Here is a 19805-nt window from a genome sequence, read left to right on the forward strand (position 1 = left end):
TAGGGCACACACTGGTCACGTGCCCCACCCCTTGCTACCACCACACACCTCCCCAGTCCGTCTTGCGCTTGGTCTCTCTGGTCATGGAGTCCTTGGAGTCTGAGGAGCCATAGGTGTGCCAGCATCATCAAGTTTACTGAATCTTGTTCTCTGAGAATCACGAGATAAACCTCTACTGCCTCTGCTGCCCTCAGGCTTAATTTTACTGATAAATATATTTTAGGTGCATGTATATAATGTATATATCATATACATATGTACACACTTAATATATATTTTTTCATTAAAATTTATGATAGTCAAATTATACAAAAATATACATATTTTTATATATGAAGAATTCCATGGACTGCATAGTCCATGGGGTCACAAAGAGTTGGACACGACTGAGTGACTTTCACTTTCACTTCATACACATTGGTATCATTAATAAGCAAGTGAACATCATTGATATTTAAATATAAAATACTTATTATGGCTTATTAATTATTTTATTATTATTTTAATTAAAAATAAGCAACTGAATACCACTTTATATCTCTTTGTAAGTGTTAAATAAGTGGAAAATGTTTAAACCAGAGACATTTAGACATTACAATTGATATATCTTTAACCTAAGGTCTCACATTCACAGTGAAGGCAGCCAAGAAAGAGAAGATTTGGAAAAAGTAAATTAACTCAGGCAACAGGAATAAGTTCTTTTAAAAAGATGCCTGATGAGGCCTCATTTCATACCTCACTTAATAACTGTGTACAAAAATAAGAATAAAACTCAGCTTATAAGAAATTAAAGACTATATCTTCAGGTAAATATAAAGTGTGTGAAATAGGCAACAGGTCCATTATGTGAGCAGATTAATCCTGCAAGGGATCTGAGTAAGGAATGCAGCAAAGTTCAATTTGGATTTTGTAGGAAAACAGGGGAAAAGATTGAGAGCCATTTCACTGGAAGAACGATGCATATGTGTTTATAAAATGCAGCGTGAATCGTCAGTGTGATTCCACTTCCCTTACATATGCAGACAGGGTAACGTTCTCATTGACCCCTCCCAGGATTCCCATGTCTTAAGGGAGAAGCACTGCTCCCCGGCCCTGCTGAGCTCTGCCATTCCGACGTGTGGCCCCACAGGGTTGGTGCCCTTACAGCCTCCCTCTCTGAGCTGCATCCACTTACCTCAGTTTGACCATCAGCAGGAGAAGGATCCCGCAGGTGGCCGTCACGCACACGACACCATAGATGACTTCGCCTAGAAGTAAAAGATGTTTTTAAAGTACTGGATTTTTAGAGAGAACGAACACTAAAGATATTTTAGAGGGTGGATTTTTATTATATGTGCTGCTGAAGCAAGCACCAGAGGATGGATTTTTAACTGACCATTGAAGGAGGGATGAAATCCACTGAGAGTTATCTCCTTTGCATGTTTTCCTTTTTGCAATGCAATGCCTTTCACCTTAGACAGGGTCGGATAATCTGAAAGAAAACAATGAAAATGAGGTGAAAGTATATCAAAGTCATGCATTATTTTTATCCCGTGGGTTGTAATTTGCTTTATAAGACAACAATTTATTTCAATAACATTATTTTAATATAATATTGGTATGATAGATTTGGGTAAAAGGGAGAACACTTTTATTCAATTTTAACAGCCTTTTTCACCTTTAATCAAATAACTGCATAATTGAAGTTGCTTTAAAAATATTACTAGAATAATGGTTACATTTTATAATACAATTCATTTTACCTTATACATAGACTAGGGAAAAAATACAATAATTTAAGGCTGAACATTGGGATACTGAAAAACATTCCTTCATTACAAGAGTGATTGTTCGAGTGCACATTTCCCCAAGACCCACTGTATTTATGAATTTTTAGAGTACCCTCAGGACAGTCCCTGAACCAGTCACTCTGCTCAACTCTCTACCTAGACACTTCAATATCTGGTTTTGCTCATTCCCCTATTCTGTCTCCCTTTTTGAACCACTTCATTTTATATTGGCTTTACATATGTTTGCCTTACTTAAAGGCTTTCCTGGTGGCTCAGATGGTAAAGAATCTGCCTGCAATGTGGGAGACTTGGGTTCGATCCCTGGGTTGGGAAGATCCTTTGGAGAAGGGCATAGCAACCCACTCCAGTGTTCTTGCCTGGAGAATCCCATGCAGAGGAACCTGGCAGACTACAGTCCATGGGGTCACAAAGAGTCAGGGATCCTTTTGACCCGTCCGTAGCCCTCTTCTTCTTGTCCATTTTGTCCTAAATGTATTCCACCCTCACTTCACAACTCATAAGACAAGAAGGTGCAAGCTTTGGACATTTGGACTTAACTGAGCTCTGGTTTAGGGGATTTTGTTGATAACTTTGAAGTGAAATCACCCCTAGTTTTGATTCAAGTTGACACAAACATATATGTCAAACATACCAATAATTAATTTCTTTAATGATAATGGTTCAGGTGGATTTTAAGGCTTAAAAAGAAAGAAAGAAAAGGAAAACAACAGAAACGGAGGTAGAGCCTCCATTTGAGAGAGAGTTTGCTATCTTCTGTTACAGATGTTTCACACATTTTGAGACCTAGAAGTCTGAGTGGATAGATTTTTTTTGCAGAAGTGAGTATATCAAGTAAACAGGGTATTGTATCCAATGACAACAGGCTCTGAGTGGGAGAGGAGAGAAGGCATGTTAACCAACAGTCCCATCTAGTCTTCACTCTGACCAGAACTGATGCTGTCAGGAGCCAGCTCCTTGGAGCCAAGGCGTGAGGTCCACCCTGAATACTTGGTAGAAATCACAGGAACCAGACTGTTTGAGAGCAGTAATAAAACGATCAGGGTGGGTGCAGGAGAAGCAGCCTAATATAAGAGCTATAAACGTACCTGAGAATTTTGTCACTGAACACTAATTCTCAAGGAGTTAAGACATGAGCACACAGTTCAGACATTAACTGTTAAGACATTTTTAGCTCAAGATTGTTTTAATCCCCAACTCACCTATCAGATTATCACATATTTATGGAAGTCTGACCTTCTTAGGAAGTGAAAAATCAACCTCTTCTGAATGTAAAAGCAATAGAAGTATAGCTTTTGATTTTTTTTCACTTTTGTGGTTATAAAATAATTCTGTTATTCACTAGAAACTCAGAACGGAAAAATTGAGCTATTTCAAATTTTTTTTTAATAACAGTGGTGTTTTGGGGGGAAGAATTAATTTCAATCAAGTTAAACATACAGATGTTTAGTGAACTAAGTGATCACAATTAAATTTTATATTTAAGTAAATTGGAATATTAAGCATACATTATTTTGCTTCTCTTTTAAATTCTATGGTGTTTTGTGACATTTCAGGTGATTCATTAAATGTAAATGTATGTAATGTGCATTGGCTGATTATTCCAATGATGCTATGGCTTTCCTTTATGAAATTCTACCCCTCAGTACATTTTGCCTAGTTAGGTATTACAATTCATCTTTAGAGTAGAAAAAAGGTAGGATTTTGATTAATCAGGCTATCTTTTAGATATATAACAGCCTAAGGTAATTGTTAAACATTCACCTAGTAAGGCTTAGAAAGAATTGTCTCATTCACTAAATTTCACTCACATGGAACTCATTAACAAAGTTATAATAGATCAATGACAGAAATGCTAGTTAATGATCCCAGTGAAAATTTTAATGTGACTAGCAGTCACTCCACAATCTTAAATATTGTACCCTGGGAGAATACCAAATATCAGTTAGAAGAGATTAATGTTACAGAGGGTTTCTTGGCTACTGAAGCCCATTGGAGATTGTCCCCCACCTTTTATAAACAGTGAGGCTTACTGTGTTTTATAACCATGAAATTAAAGTCGGCAGAGTTAATAACCGACCTCAGTCCCACACCATCTGCTATATTTATAGATAAACATTGTCTGTGACTTGTTTATCTTAACTCCTCCCCTAGAGGAATTATATTATATTATGAACTATATTGTAAAATCCCTGTACATTTGACGGGAAATCAAGATTAATTTCAGCCTTACAGTAAGAACAAATTTAAATAGTATTCTCCCCAAATGAGCTACAGAGATGGGATCATTTCTGTCTTTTTTTTTTCTTCCAAAAATCTTACATAGCAGTGGCTGAGAGCTGATGCAGACCAAACCTCTACTTTGTATAATTTATATGAAGTAGTAAATGCATTGTAAAAAATGTGGTGGATCAAACACAAAGTCATGATTTAAAAATAAATGTCAGAGTTCTTGAGACAAATTAACTTGAGTACAAACTACAGATTTGTCAACCTTCAATTAAAGCATAACCCAGGAGACTCTGATTGGGAGAAAAATTTGATGGAAGGAACATTTTCATAGAATAATTTTTAAAATATATTAATGTATCTGTCTTCCTTTAATAGAAGTACAGTTGATTTACAATGTTGTGGTGGTTTCAGGTGTACAGCAACATGATTCAGTTTTATATGTATATTTATATATTTCATGTTGATGTATGACAGAAGCTAACAGTATTGTGTTTATCCTTAATTAAAAGTTAATAAATTATATATATATATATATATACACACACACACACACACACACATATATATGTATATATACATTATTTTTTGGAGAAGGAAATGGCAACCCACTCCAGTACTCTTGCCTGGAGAATCCCATGGACAAAGGAGACTTAGCACTATCTACATTATTTTTAGACTCTTTTCCATTATAGGTTATTACAAGATATTGAATATAGTTCCCTATGCTATACAGTAGGTCCTTGTTAGTTATTTCTTTTATATATAGTAGTGTATACATGTTAACCCCAAACTCTGGATTCATTCCTATTAATGAATCCCATGGCATAGTTAAAATTCTTTTGTCTTCTTTCTAAGTTTAAATAAACAGCACCAATACCATGACAACATCTTATTGAGAAGGAAAATTAAAGGATACTCTTGTGTATCCTTGGCCTGGTGTTATTTCTAATTTGGTCAATACTGTCTCACCTGAAGGTATATTAAATCCCAAATTAGAAATGAGTTTTTAATTGCTTCACTTAATGATCAGACGGAGAAGGCAATGGCAAGCCACAGTACTCTTGCCTAGAAAATCCCATGGATGGAGGAGCCTGGTAGGCTGCATTCCATGGAGTCGCTACAAGTCGGTTGCGACTGAATGACTTCACTTTCACTTTTCACTTTCATGCAATGGAGAAGGAAATGGCAACCCACTCCAGTGTTCTTGCCTGGGGAATCCCAGGGACGGGGGAGCCTGGTGGGCTGCTGTCTATGGGGTCGCACAGAGTCAGACACGACTGAAGCGACTGAGCAGCAGCAGCAGCAGCAATGATCAGGATTGAGATTCCATACATCATGGACTCTTTGAATCCTCAGTGTATGAAATCCTCCTTCTAAAGTGGATTGAAGGGGCATTGTTGCTGGGAGAATGGAAAATATATCAGCAGTTACAAATCTGAAAAGCCTATACATTATTAATATGATAAATCAAGATTAAACACCTACCATAGATATAATACCATTGCTACTAAAATGTATGCCTTGAAACTAAACCAACTAAGTAATATGCTTCCCTTAAGCAGTTATAACAGGAATCAACAAGGCATATTATTTTATTTAATTCACAAACTTCAAAGAAAAGTATGTCTTAGGTTTATCTTCTCCTACTGTGGCTAAACTCATGGTAGTTGCCAGGGGCTGGGGTGACACAGAAACTTGGGTTATGTAGTCAATGGGTATAACATTTCAGTTATGCAAAATGAATGAGTCTAGGAATCTATTGTATACCATAGGGCCTATTGTTAACAATGCTTACATTTTTCCAGAAAGAGTAGATCCTAGGTTACCCGTCGCGGATCAGTCCCCTTCTTGGATCACAAAAGGGCTTGCGAAACTCAATGAAGCTATGAGTCATGCTGTGCAGGGCCACCCAAGACTGATGGGTCATAGTAGAGTGTTCTGACAAAACGTGATCCTCTGGAAGAGGGAACAAATCACCCCAGGATACTTGCCATGAGAACCTCATGAACTGTATAAAAGACCAAAAAGATATGACGCCAAAAGATGAGTCCCCCAGGTCTGAAGGTGTCCAGCATGCTACTGGGGAAGAGTGGAGCAGAATTACCAATAGTCCCAGAATGAATGAAGCGGCTGGCTCAAAGTGAATATGACGCTCAGTTGTGGACGTGTCTGGTGAGGAAAGTAAAATCCAATGCTGCAAAGAACAGTATTACATAGGAACCTGAAATATTAGGTCCACGAATCAAGCAAAATTGGATGTGGTCAAATAGGAGATGGTAAGAATAAACATTGCCATCCTAGGAATCAGTGAACTAAGATGGACAGGAATGGGTGAATTTAATTCAGATGACCATTATATCTTCTACTGTGGGCAAGAATCCCACAGAATAAACTGAGTAGCTCCCATAATCAACAAGAGTCCTAAATACAGTACTTGGGTGCAACCTCAAAAATGAGAGAATGATCTTGGTTTGTTTCCAAGGCAAGCCATTCAACATCACAGAAATCCAAGTCATGCCCCTCCCGTGGACACCAAAGAAACTGAAGTTGATCAGTTCTATGAAGACCTAGAAGACCTCCTAGAATAACACCTAAAGAAAGATGTCCTATTCATCATTGGGGATTGGAATGCAAAAGTAGGAAGTCAAGATATATCTGGAACAACAGACAAGTTTGGCCTTGGAGAACAAAATGAAGTAGGGCAAAAGTTAACTGAAATCTGCTAATATAATGCACTAGTCATAGAAAATACCCTTTTTCAACAACACAAGAGACTTTATACACAGGCATCACTAGATGGTCAATACCAAAATCAAATTGATCACATTCTTTGTAGGCAAAGATGGAGAAGCTGTACAGTCAGCAAAAACAAGACCCAGAGGTGACAGTAGCTCAGATCATCAGCTTCTCGTGGCAAAATTCAGGCTCAAATGAAAGAAAAACAGGAAATACAATGGGCCAGCAAGGTAAGACTTGCATCCTGTATGAATTCACAGTAGAGGCAACGAATAGATTCAAGGGACTACATCTGGTTAACAGTGTGCTTGAAGAACTATGGACAGAGATCTGTACAGGAGGTGGTGAACAAAACCATCCCAAAGAAAAAGGAAAGCAAAGACAGTGTGGTTACCTGAGGCGGCTTTACAAATAGCGGAAGAAGGAAGATAAGTGAAAAGCATGGGAGAGAGAGAAAGTTACATCCAATTAAACCCAGAGTTCCAAAAAATAACTAGAAGAGACAAGAAGGCCTTCTTCCATGAACAATCCTTAATGATAGAAGAAAACAATAAAAGGGGAAAGACTAGAGAGCTCTTCAGGAAAACTAGAAACATCATGGGAGCATTCTGCCCAAAGAAGTGTACAGTAAAGGATAAAAATGGTGGAGACCTAGTAGACACTGAAGAGATCAAGAACAGATGGAAAGAATACATGGAAGAACTGTATAAAAAAGATCTCAATGAACTGTATTACTGTGATGGAGTGGTTAGTCATCCAGGGCCAGACATTCTGGAGGGTGAAGTCAAATGGGCCTGAGGAAGCACTGCTGTTAATAAGGCTAGGGGATGTGATGAAAGTCCAGCAGAACTATTCAAATCCCTGAAGGACGATGCCATCTAGGTTTTACATTCATTACGTCAGTAAATCTGGAAGATCCAGCAGTGGCCACAGGACCAGAAAAGGTCAATCCTCATCCCATTTCCCAAGAAGGGTAGTACCAAAGAATGTGCTAACCATCAGACAATTGCAGTCATCTCCCATGCTAGTAAGGTCTTACTTAAAATCTTGCATTTGAGGCTTCAGAATTATGCAAACCAAGAACTTCCAGATGTCCAAGCTGGTTTTAGAAAAGAAAGAGAAATTAGAGATCAAATTGCCAACATTCACTGGATTATAGAGAAAGCAAGGGAATTTCAGTTAAACATCTATCTGTTTCAAAGACTACGCTAAAGCCTTTGACTGTGTGGATCATGACAAATTGTGGAAAGCTCTTAGATGGGAATACCAGACCATCTTACCCATCTCCTGAGAAACCTGGATGTGGGTCAAGAAGCAACAGTTAGAAGCCTGTATGGAACAACTGATTGGTTCAAGATTGAGAAAGAAGTACGACAGGGCTGTCTGCTGTCAGCCTGTTTGTGTAACCAATACACTGAGCTGAGCAAATCATGAGAAACGCTGGGCTGAATGAGTTACGAGCTTTTGAAATCAAGATAGGTTGGAGAAACATCAGCAACCACAGATACCACTTTAATGCAGAAAGTGAAGAGGAACTAATGAGCTTCTTGATGAGGGTGAAGGAGGAGAGTGAAAAAGCCAGCTTAAGACTAGGTTTATAAAAAACCAAGATCATGGCATCTGGCCCCAATACTGAATGGAAAATAGAAGGGAGAAGTTGGAAGTACTGACAGATTTCCTCTCCTTGAGCTTTAGAATCACTGCAGACAGTAACTGCAGCCATGAAATCAGAAGACGATTGCTTCTTGGCAAGAAAGCAATGACAAACCTAGATAGCGTGTTGAAAAACAGAGACATTACTCTGCCAACAAAAGTCCACGTTGTCAAGACTATGGTCTTCCCAGTGGTCATGTATGGTTGTGAGATCTGGACCATAAAGAAGGTAGAAAGCCAAAGAATTGATGCCTTTGAACTGTGGTGCTGGAGAAAACTCAAAGTCCCTTGGACTGCAGGGAGATCAAACCAGTCCATCTTAAAGGAGATAAACCCTAAATATTCACTGGAAGGACTGATGCTGAAGCTCCAGTATTTTGGTCATCTGATGCGAACAGCCAACTCACTGGAAAACTCTCTGAGGCTGGGAAAAGAAGGAGAAGAGGGCATCAGAGGATGAGATGGCTGGACTGCCTCTGATGGAATGGACATGAACTTGGACAAACTCCAGAAGATGGTGAGGGACAAGGAGGCCAGGCATACTGCAGTCCATGGGGTCACAAACAGTCCGACACAACTGGGCGACTCAACAACAACATCTTAGGTTTAATGTTCAAAATGGTGCCAAAGGAAAGTTCGTGAACCTGATGCACAGTGATGGCAAACAAACCAAAACATCAGAATTTGGAACACAGAAAGTTTTGCTGCAGAGCCCAGAAAGGAGAACAGGTGGCTTACGCTCAAAATACCCCACAATCCCTGGAGGGAAGTGTTTTTAAAGGCCAGGTGAAGGGAGGGGTCACAGGGTATGCAATCAGCTTGTGCACAGTTCTCTGATTGGTTGATACTGAGCTAGCTGGGCAGTTAATGTCATCAATCCTTAGGCACCAGAAGGTCCAGACTACATGCTCATGGTCATCAAGTAGTTAATTTCCTTCATTTGGTGGTGGTTTTAGCATCTGGAGAAGGAAATGGCAACCCACTCCAGTATTCTTGCTTGGAAAATCCCATGGACTGAGGAGCCTGATAGGCTATAGTCCATGGGGTTGCAAAGAGTCTGACATGACTAAGCGACTTTACTCTCTCTTACTCTTAGCATCTGAAAAACTCATAAAATATGCATCAGATGTTAGAAGCTAAAGAAGGGGGTCTGCCCCGGGAAAGGCCCACAAGGTCCTGCTTGTTTACATTATCACACAAAATAAAAGGAATTCCCTGATGATCCACTGGTGAAGTCTCCATGCTTCCAATGCAGGGGGCGCAGGTTCAGTTCCTGATGGGGGAACTAAGACCCCTTATGCCATGCAGCTTGGGCCAAACAAATAATAATAATGGAGAACAGCAGGACACCTTAGAGGTGATGGATATGCTTGTGATACAGATTATGGTGATGGTTTTACAGTATCTGCAATATCTTCAAACTCATCAAACTGTTTGTATTAAACATGTATAGCTTTCTGTATGTCAAAACCAGGGCACATATAAATGAATTAATAAATCTTTAAGAGCTGGAATAGGAAATGGCAACCCACTCCAGTATTCTTGCCTGGAAAATTCCATGGACAGAGGAGCCTGGTAGGCTACAGTCCATGGGGTCACGAAGAGTTGCACACAACTGAGTGACTGAGCACACATACCTTCAAGAGCATTTGCCTTGATCCTTGTCATGAGCCAGAAGTTCAGTGTGAGACAAGGACTACATTGACAAGCCTGGTAACTGCTCTTTTATCCATGATTGAATGACAGTAGTGTTCACACATCTAGTGGATTTGCTGTGATTAGGGTGAGTTTCAACTGCATTACTAAGATATCTCAAATATTCACATTTCTTTAATAGTTTCTGCAAATAATGAAATAGTCACAAGAAATGGCTTTTGGAATGCCAATTATACTATTTCTGATAACTGACACTAGATTTGATCAACATCGTGTTAGAAAGCTATGATTTTAAAAGTTGAAACTAAAACAGAAGTCTGTCATCTGCAGTATGGCGCTCATACAACATGACTCTAAAGATAGAGATTGAAAATAGGAACAGAATCTATCTGTAGGGGCTTCCCAGGAGGCACTAGTAGTAGAGAACCTGCCTGCCAATGCAGGAGACATAAGAGACATAGGTTCAGATTCAGGCCCTGGGTCAGGAAGATCCCCCGGAGGAGGGCATTCTCCAGTACTCTTTCCTGGAGAATCCAAAGACAGAGGAGCCTGGTGAGCTACAGTCCATAGGGTCACAAAGAGTCAGACACAACTGAAGTGGCATGCATACATGAATGTATCTGTAAATACACAGATTTCCATGTAGGCCAGAATTACAAAATTTGGTGGGACTTCTTAGACTATTTTAGTCAAAATTTCTGCAGTGATGCATTCTGCCTCATTCTTGACTGTCATCGCCATCTCAGGAATGAGCCATTTAATACTTTCTACTCTTCCAAATACGATTGATGGTCAGTTCAAATTAGAATGGAAAGTAGCTTTCAGACTGCTCCTTTATCAACTCAAGGTGAGGAATCTACTTTCCTTCCTTGGCATTGCTGCCTAGTTTCTGACTCCTGCGTGCATATCTGTGTTTGTGGGGAGAAAAAGAGGGAGCGAGAAATCACACTGTAAGCAGGCCACATAGTCATGCTTTTCAAACATTAATACGAATCTCTGTATATCTTAAAATGCCAGTTTGGATTCAGTAGATCTGGGATAATGCAGAGATTCTGAATCTCTTAAAACTTCTCAGGTGCTGCTGCTGCTGCTTCTGGCAAATATAATATAATATATATCTACATATATATATATATTCATATATCTGTACATAGAATGGGAGAGAATGTGCACGTACATACTAAGGCAACATACAAAATGCTTCACTTCCATGTATATGGCTTAATATCAATACTTTACAAGGCACTTTGACAGACACTGTTTAAATTTTAGAATGACTAGCTACACAGGAAATATTAGCTTGTCTTAAAGGAACTCAGACTCAGAATATTTGCCCAAGGTCACAGAGTCGATGAATGGTGAAAATGTGATTTGTGGCAAAAATTTTTTTATCAATTATATATTTTAAAAATCTATGGAGACTACAAAAACATGTAAAACATTTTCAGCTTTTTCCAATGTAGCGGCCAACTGGATTAGAAAATAGATTAAAAAAAAAGGAAATAGATTTGAAAAATAATAAAGACCAGTTGAATTTGATAGTGCTATACAGTAAGAAACATTTAGTAATATGTGATCACAAATGTCTATGGTTATATCTGTAAGTTTGAGTCTTAAAATGGAAAAAAGTATATGTAAATATATTTCTGTTGCCAAAATTCACAATAGAAGACATAAAATCTAATAAAATGTCTCATATGTAGCTGTAGGATTTTTCAGTGTCTTGCACATACCTTTGAGATATGTTCATCATTTTCAAGGTCATCAAATAAATCACCACTCTAACTTTGACATTTAACAGAAATAGGAAAAAAAAAAAAGAATGCCATAATTTTCAAGGTGGTTGCCTTAGATTTTGATATCAATAGAATATTTCTGTTTTTACAGATGTAGAGTTAGGACCATATGTAAAACTTTCCAGAATATTCACTAGGCAAAGGGCATACAAAGAATAATACACAAAAGCTCAGTGTAACTATTTAAAATCAGACTTGGCTATTTTTTTGCTTGCTTTAGCATACATCTACATCAATACAACTGAGTCTCAGATAAAAAATATAAAGCAACCCATGGTTTAAATCTGTCAATATCTGGCATGAGTTTAATAGAATAAAATGTGTTTCCAAAGTTGAACGTTTTCAAGTAACTTTTATCTTGAATTATATAAATACTAGGAAATCTTGTAATAAGACAAATGTAAGCTAAGAATAGAAATAACTTACACTATACCTTATCAATTTTATAAGTTTATGTTTTCATATATGGAGGATTTTATGTACAGAATTTTTTAATGAAAAAGTATATGTAACACATGTATACCAGATTCATGTTCATGTATGGCAAAACCAATACAATATTGTAAAGTAAAAAAATAAAAATAAAAAACTTCATGAATTTACACTGAAAAAAAAAAGTATATGTGATAATGCCATTAATTGTCCAGATAGCTTTCTAATGTCCACATTTGGAATTAACTGATTCACTAGTATCTAGCCTTTTGGAACTGTATAAGAGTTTGCCTGGCTGGGGTACACAATGTTTTCATGAGCTGATGGAAAACACCAAGGGAAAGGGAGGGAAATAAAATAAAGGATAGAGATACATTTTTGGAGAGTCTTCACAGTTATTTGGAATGATGAGATGATTCAGAAAGCTTTGTAAGTTATTGAGTTTTAAAATGGAAAAAAAAGTTTAATTGCAGTATTTCTTCACTGCACATACATTTGTAAGTCTTCAGGGAGAAGTTGACAACCAAAGTATGATAAATGCTGTTAATTTTCCTTAGACGGCACCCTTCTTAAGAATAGACACCATATCCATCTAGTTTACAATATAACATGAATGTCACAATGCCATGTCCATGCAGTTATCTAATGGCAGAAAGTGTATATTAGCAACTTTCACATCTAAAATAGCACATCTGTCACTGCCTAATGACATACATGGTATGGTAGCTCAGTGGTAAAGAATCTGCCTGTGAAAAAGGAAAGGAGGCCACCTACAATACAGGAGACAGAGATTCGATCCCTGGGTTGGGAAGATCCCCTGGAGAAGGAAGTGGCAACCCACTTCAGATTTCTTGCCTGGAAATCCCATGGACAGAGGACCCTGGTGGACTACAGTTCAAGGGGCCATAAGAGTCGGACACGACTTAGTGACCGAACCACCACACCATAAAATTATATTATATTTAGTTCTTTCTCATCTTTAACTGATGTTAGCCTAGGATCTTCACATTAATCACATATTTTCACATATTGTCACCACTTCTTAAAATGCAAATTCATTGTCCCAACTGCAATGCATATGGGTACTTGGCCAACAAAAATCTATTAAGAAGCTATTTCACTTGATGATTAATTTTGTCTGGTTTCTTCACTGATGGGCAAAGATTAAACATCTTGGTCATTAGTAAAGGAGATAACTAACAGCAAGAATTTTGAGAATTTATCTGAGTTCCACTTTTCCTATTTGTAAAATGAGACTAGCAACATCTATGTTTGTGAGGTTTTTTGATAGTGAAAACTAATATTAAAGTAAGAGAGCTCTTGGGGACTTCTATGAGAACAAAGTACACTCGTGGGAAGGGAAGGGCAATAAGGATAAGAAAAGGGATTCCTTTGATAGTTATTTTTCTTTTTTCATTTATTTATTTGGCTGTGCTGGGTCTTAGTTGCATGCGGCATGTGGGATCTAGTTCCTTGATCAGGGATTGAATCTGGGCTCCCTGCATTGGAAATAAGGAGTCTTAGCCACTAGACCTGGTGGGCTGCAGTCCATGGGGTCACTAAGAGTCGGACACGACTGAGCGACTTCACTTTCACTTTTCACTTTCATGCATTGGAGGAGGAAATGGCAACCCACTCCAGTGTTCTTGCCTGGAGAATCCCAGGGACCGGGGAGCCTGGTGGGCTGCCGTCTATGGGGTCGCACAGAGTCGTACACGACTGAAGCGACTTAGTAGCAGCAGCAGCAGCCACTAGACCAACCAGGGAAGTCCCGAGATGGTTACTTTTCTCCTCTTTTTTCCCCTTACTTTCATTTCTCCCTTGCTTCCTTTCCATGGAAAGATCTCCTGGGGCCAACTGACTGAAGTAGAACATCTTATCATTTTCGATTTCAGAAACCTGACTCCAGGTAGACACAGTAAAGTGAAAGTTTGTTAGGAGAGGCAAAGTTTTCTAAGCTGTACCATGAAACACTAGCTCTGAAGAATACTTTCATGTGCTAGAAAATAAAAAAGTCCATAAGTAAATGACTTCAGAAATTTCTAGATTACACAGAATAAATCATGGGCTTTTTTTATGCAAATATTTTCAAAATTTGTTTTTAGCTATACCAGTGGGGCACACTTTACCAAAATTTATTTTCTCTGTAGGTTATATCTGGGAATCCATTAAAAATTTTTGTAAAGCACAGACCTACATTATTTATAGACAAATATTTATGTATTTGTGTGGGCATAAGATGTTTATCAAGGATTCTTATTTGTATTTAGTCAACAGAAGTTCATAGAACACCATACAGATAGTGTTCTGTGTCCATCAACGTAGGTACTAATTTAGGTACTAATTTATAATCCTTTCCTCTACTAAGTGCACGTATTTCCAAGCACCTGACACCAAAATTTCTCTTGTTCTCTACTCCAGGGAGTCAAGCAAAATTTTCAGCCTGTGGTTTGGGAGAAGGCTGACTGCCCAAATGCTACTCTCATTGCCTCTTGGAGTGGTTGGCATGATGCAACATTAATTCCAGGTTTACTGTCAATGTATCTGCTATTCTTCAATTCCTAAATTTGTCCACGTGGGATGTGGAGAATTTAGAATCTGCTGCCTACTTCAGAGAGCCATTCCAGCAGAACTAGGAGTTTATGGATCATTTATACCTAGTCACCTAAAAATGTCCACAGGACCATAGGATAGAACCAGCATATTGGACCCAAGTAAGTTGGAGAAGATTCTTGAGAGTCCCTTGGACTGCGAGGAGATCCAACCAGTCCATCCTAAAGGAGATCAGTCCTGGGTGTTCACTGGAAGGACTGATGCTGAAGTTGAAGCTTCAATACTTTGGCCACCTCATGCGAAGAGTTGACTCATTTGACAAGACCCTGATGCTGGGAGGGATTGGGGGCAGGAGGAGAAAGGGATGAGAGAGGATGAGATGGCTGGATGGCATCACCGACTCGATGGACATGAGTTTGAGTGAACTCTGGGAGTTGGTGGTGGACAGGGAAGCCTGGGGTGCTGTGATTCATGGGGTCGCAAAGAGTCAGACACGACTGAGCGACTGAACTGGACTGAACTGAATGATCTCCCAGTTGAGTAATTATTTCCTACTTCAAGACTAGGACCATGGCACTTAACATGGTGTATATTTGTAGGATGATACATGACCCTGTTCTTGATGTAATTTCGGATAAGGTGAAAATGTGATTCATGTGCAGTGGGAATTGACAAGGGACATCTCGGGGAAAGGGACACTTCTGATGAATGGTGGGAAATAAGGCTAATTTACATTCTGGGTGTCCTTGAAAATTGAATAAAGGCCTTTAGATGTGGAAGCAATGAAAGCAAGGGCCATGGGAAGCCCACAGAAATAAGGACAGAGTTTGAGAATTTGTCTATCCTTGGTAGAGAGATGTAAGGAGGAAGGGACAGTAGCAGTCTAGGCTTGAGAAGGTGAAAACTGAAAATCTGTGGGAGAAGCTAGAGCAGAGAAGAGACCCAGTGTAAGGGCATATTTCACAAAGTGATGTCTGTTGGAAATCAGAGTCATGCAGGGCAGAGTAGCAGAAGCATCAGAATCAGATCTGGAGTCTTTCTCACTCCGACAGTGTCATTTTGGGTAACTTACTGCTCCTCTCCTCTCCTGAAAATGGGATAATGCCAACCACAAAATTTAATTAAAAATTGAAAGTATGTAACGAGAGTTCAGAACTGTGTTTGGTACAAAATAAGTGCTCAATAAATTACACCATTTAAAAATATTATCTAATTTAGAGTATTACTTGATATGAAAAGTACAGAGTTAAATAAAAAATGACCTTTAGGTTCTTGAGAGGACGCAATGTACCAGAATAGATTTGAAGTGAATGATAAAAGAGTTGTAGAGGGCAGAACTGTAATGCTTACCTGTCTACTTTTCAACCTCAGGGTAAAGAACCTTGGCTTTGGAACCAGAACTCCATCACAGTCTTAGTTGAGTCATCCACTGGGTGCAACAGCCTTGGACAAGTTACCTTAATCTCTGAGCTGCAGGCTGCTCACATGTAGAAAGGGATTTGAGATAGACTGTATGATTTTACTTGATTTTAAAATTGAAGTACAGTTGAGTCACAAAGTGTGTTAATTTCAGGTGTACAGCCAAGTGATTAAGATATGCATATATATACTTTTTCAGATTCTTTTCTGTTATGATTTATCACTAAATATTGAATATAGCTCCTTATGCTATACAGTAGGTTCTTATTTTTTTTATATACAGTAGTGTATATCTTGGAGAAGGCAATGGCACCCCACTCCAGTACTCTTGCCTGGAAAATCCCATGGATGGAGGAGCCTGGAAGGCTGCAGTCCATGGGTCGCTGAGGGTCGGACACGACTGGGCGACTTCACTTTCACTTTTCACTTTCATGTATTGGAGAAGGAAATGGCAACCCACTCCAGTGTTCTTGCCTGGAGAATCCCAGGGATGGGGGAGCCTGGTGGGCTTCCGTCTATGGGATCGCACAGAGTCGGACACGACTGAAGCGACTTAGCAGCAGCAGCAGTGTATATCTGTTAATCCCAAACTCCTAACCTATCCCTCCCCTTAGATTGTATTATTTTGCAGGAAGATTGACTCCTCTTTCACTCTAAAGGATTATATGCCCATCACCCATGCCATGTGACTTAGAGGACCACTTTATTTGGGAAGAATCTGTTTATTAGCCCACTGCCATTGGGCTTGACCTTGACTTGAATTAGTAAAATATATGAGCAGAGACAATGTGTATGTTATATTCAAGCAGAGGCTTGAGTGAGTCCATTGCTTGGTTTTTGTCTCTGCCATGAGAATGTCATGTTCCAAAGAGTGGCCATTCCTTTAGCCTAAGTGTAGAAATGGGGGGCAGAGCCTCAGCTAACAGTCCAGAGCTGCCTACACGTGACAGAAGCTAGAAATCAGTCTTTGGGTTTATAAGTCACTGAATTTTGGTTAGTGTACCTAACTGCCTACCCCTGCAAAAGCTGACTCATTCGGGGGTAATAATATAGCACAAATGAAAATTGTTAACAGAAGGTAGGTTATTAATAATATTACCTTTTTATCTTCTCTCCTCTCTTATGTCTCTCAATTGAATGGTAGGTAGAGGGAGAATAAAAAGTGAAAAAAGTTTAAAGAAAGGTGAGAAAAGAGAAGACAGAGACCTGACTTGGACAAAGGTGGGGAGACCTTTGAAGAATGGCCTTCATCTTAGGGATAAGAATGCTTTTCTCTTTTGGCCCATGGGATAGTCATGCAGTCTCTCCTTCTCTCTCATGCACCGATGCTAATGTCAAGTTCGTGAGTGTGAGCTCAATCACTCAGTCATGTTGGAGGCTCCTCCATCCATGGGATTTCCAGGGAAGAATACTGGAGGGGGTTGCCATTTCTTCCTTCAGGAGATCTTCCTGACCCAGGGATCAAACCTGTGTCTCCTGTTGACCTCCTGCTTTGCAGGTGGATTATTTATTGCTGAGCTACCAGGGAAGCCCAATGTCAAGTTCACCTTACTCTTAAAAATAAATATGAGAAGTAACATCATTATCTCTACAGGGATTAAACTATACCACAATCAAATAGGGCCCCATTATTTTTATTCCTAATCTCCTTTGACTTGCATTACAAGATTTCCCAGCTGTTTTTTTTTTTTTTTTTACATTAAATAAACCAATATAGTCATAATGAGAATTGGAAATAAAGAGAGGCTAGGCTTCCCTGGTGGCTCAGATGTTAAAGCGTCTGCCTGCAATGCGGGAGACCTGGGTTCGATCCCTGGGTTGGGAAGATCCCCTGGAGAAGGAAATGGCGCCCCACTCCAGTATTCTTGCCTAGAGAATCCCATGGATGGAGGAGCCTGGCAGGCTACAGTCTATGAGGTCGCAAAGAGTCGGACATGACTGAGCGGCTTCACTTTCACTTTCAACAGTAAGTATAGACAATAGAGTAGTGTGAGGAACAGTATAGATTGTGGAGAGAGGTCAACTCTTATTTAAAGCCACAGACTCAAATCCTTGCTCTAAAATATGTTAAGGGACTTCCTTGGTGTTCCAGCGGTTAGGAACTTGCCTGCTAATGCAGGGGACATGGGTCTGATCTCTGGTCTGGAAAGATTCCACATGCCTTGGGGCAACTAAGCCCCGGCACCACAACCACTGAAGCCTGTGTACCTGGCGCCTGTGCTCCAGAACAGGAGGAGCCGCTGCGATGAGAAGCCCGCTCACCACAGCTAGAGGGCAGCCCTTGCTTGCAGCGACCAGAGAGAGCCCTCATGCAGCATCAAAGACCCAGGGTGGCCAAAACACATAAATAAAATTTTAAAAACGTAAAATATGCTAAATATGTGACCAGGGGTACTTAACAAACACGCTTCTGTGCCCAGTTTCCTATTCTATTTGTTGAAAATGTTTACTGACTTATTGTGAGGATTAAATGAGACAAGCATAGTGCAGAGGGTCCACATAGGAGCCTCTTACCACATTGAAAAGTGTGTTTTGATTGTGGTTGGATATCAGCATTAACTACAGCATTTAAAATTAGAGTCCTTGGCCTTATCACTATGAGTTTTAGAGGTCAAGGGAGAAAAAGGGATAAAGTGCTAGACATTCTTCATTTCAAAAGCTCTCCAGACATTTTCAGAGCACGGTTAGGATGGAGAATCATTGGTAGACAGGCCAAAATACACGGTTTTGAAGATGGAAGAAACAGATCAGATTGTAACCATACTATGGTAAGCTAGTGCCTTAAGAGTTCTTAGCGAGGAAAAAAGAGGAAGAGGTTGGGGAGTTATGGTTGACAGATAAAGTCTTCGAAAAAAATTAGTAATGGGTGGGCATGACCAGGTTAAGGATAGTAACTGCAAAGCTGGTTTTATCAATAGAAGGAAAATTTCTTGGATCAGTAAGAGAACTAGCCACCACACAGGTGAAAGGTAGTTGAAGTTACCTTTCAGCTACCCAGCAGTGTTAAAAGAACAAAAGCAATTAAAACCAACAATATTTCCATTGTAGAGGAGGGGTGTTGGAATGGGAGTTAGGGCCAAAGAATTGTGAGAAATATTAACTGGGTCAACTCAGCCATGTAGAAGTGTTGGAAAGAGCTATTAGGATTGTAGACATATGCTTAGTGTACATTTTCGATGTAATAACTACCATATGGACTTTAAACAAACTACCATTGTACACTATAGGCTGTCTGATACACTAGGAAGAGTGAGAGGCTTGGGACGTAAATACTAAATGATGGCTGTTCAGAAACTCAAAACATCACCCTTAGCGTCTTCCCACACAGAACTTACGGACACACAGCCGTATATCCCTGAGACAAGGTGCCCTTTGAAGAGAGGGTTTTCCTGGTGGCTCAGGGGTAAAGATTCTACCTATCTAACAGGAGATTTGGATTCATTCCCTGAGTTGGGAGGAACCCCTGGAGATGGAAATGGAAGTCCCCTCCAGCATTCCTGGAGAATCCCATGGACAGAGGAGCCTGGTGGAGAGCTCTGCA

At 39.5% G+C, this 19805-nt stretch overlaps 1 protein-coding gene across 1 annotated transcript in view; it reads right to left on the reverse strand.

Annotated features, from left to right (window-relative positions):
- Nucleotides 1-1135: 1135 nt before the first annotated feature.
- Nucleotides 1136-19805, reverse strand: part of GFRAL (GDNF family receptor alpha like) — a 67093-nt gene continuing 48423 nt past the window's right edge. The window contains exons 7-8 of the mRNA XM_061399380.1: nt 1376-1471; nt 1136-1247 (exon numbers count right to left, since the gene is read on the reverse strand). Of these exons, the coding sequence (XP_061255364.1) occupies nt 1171-1247; nt 1376-1471 (173 nt within the window). The 3' untranslated portion in view covers nt 1136-1170. The remainder of the gene's footprint in view (nt 1248-1375; nt 1472-19805) is intronic.

Source organism: Bos javanicus, chromosome 23 (assembly GCF_032452875.1).
Source record: "Bos javanicus breed banteng chromosome 23, ARS-OSU_banteng_1.0, whole genome shotgun sequence".
Classification (NCBI taxonomy): domain Eukaryota; kingdom Metazoa; phylum Chordata; class Mammalia; order Artiodactyla; family Bovidae; genus Bos; species Bos javanicus.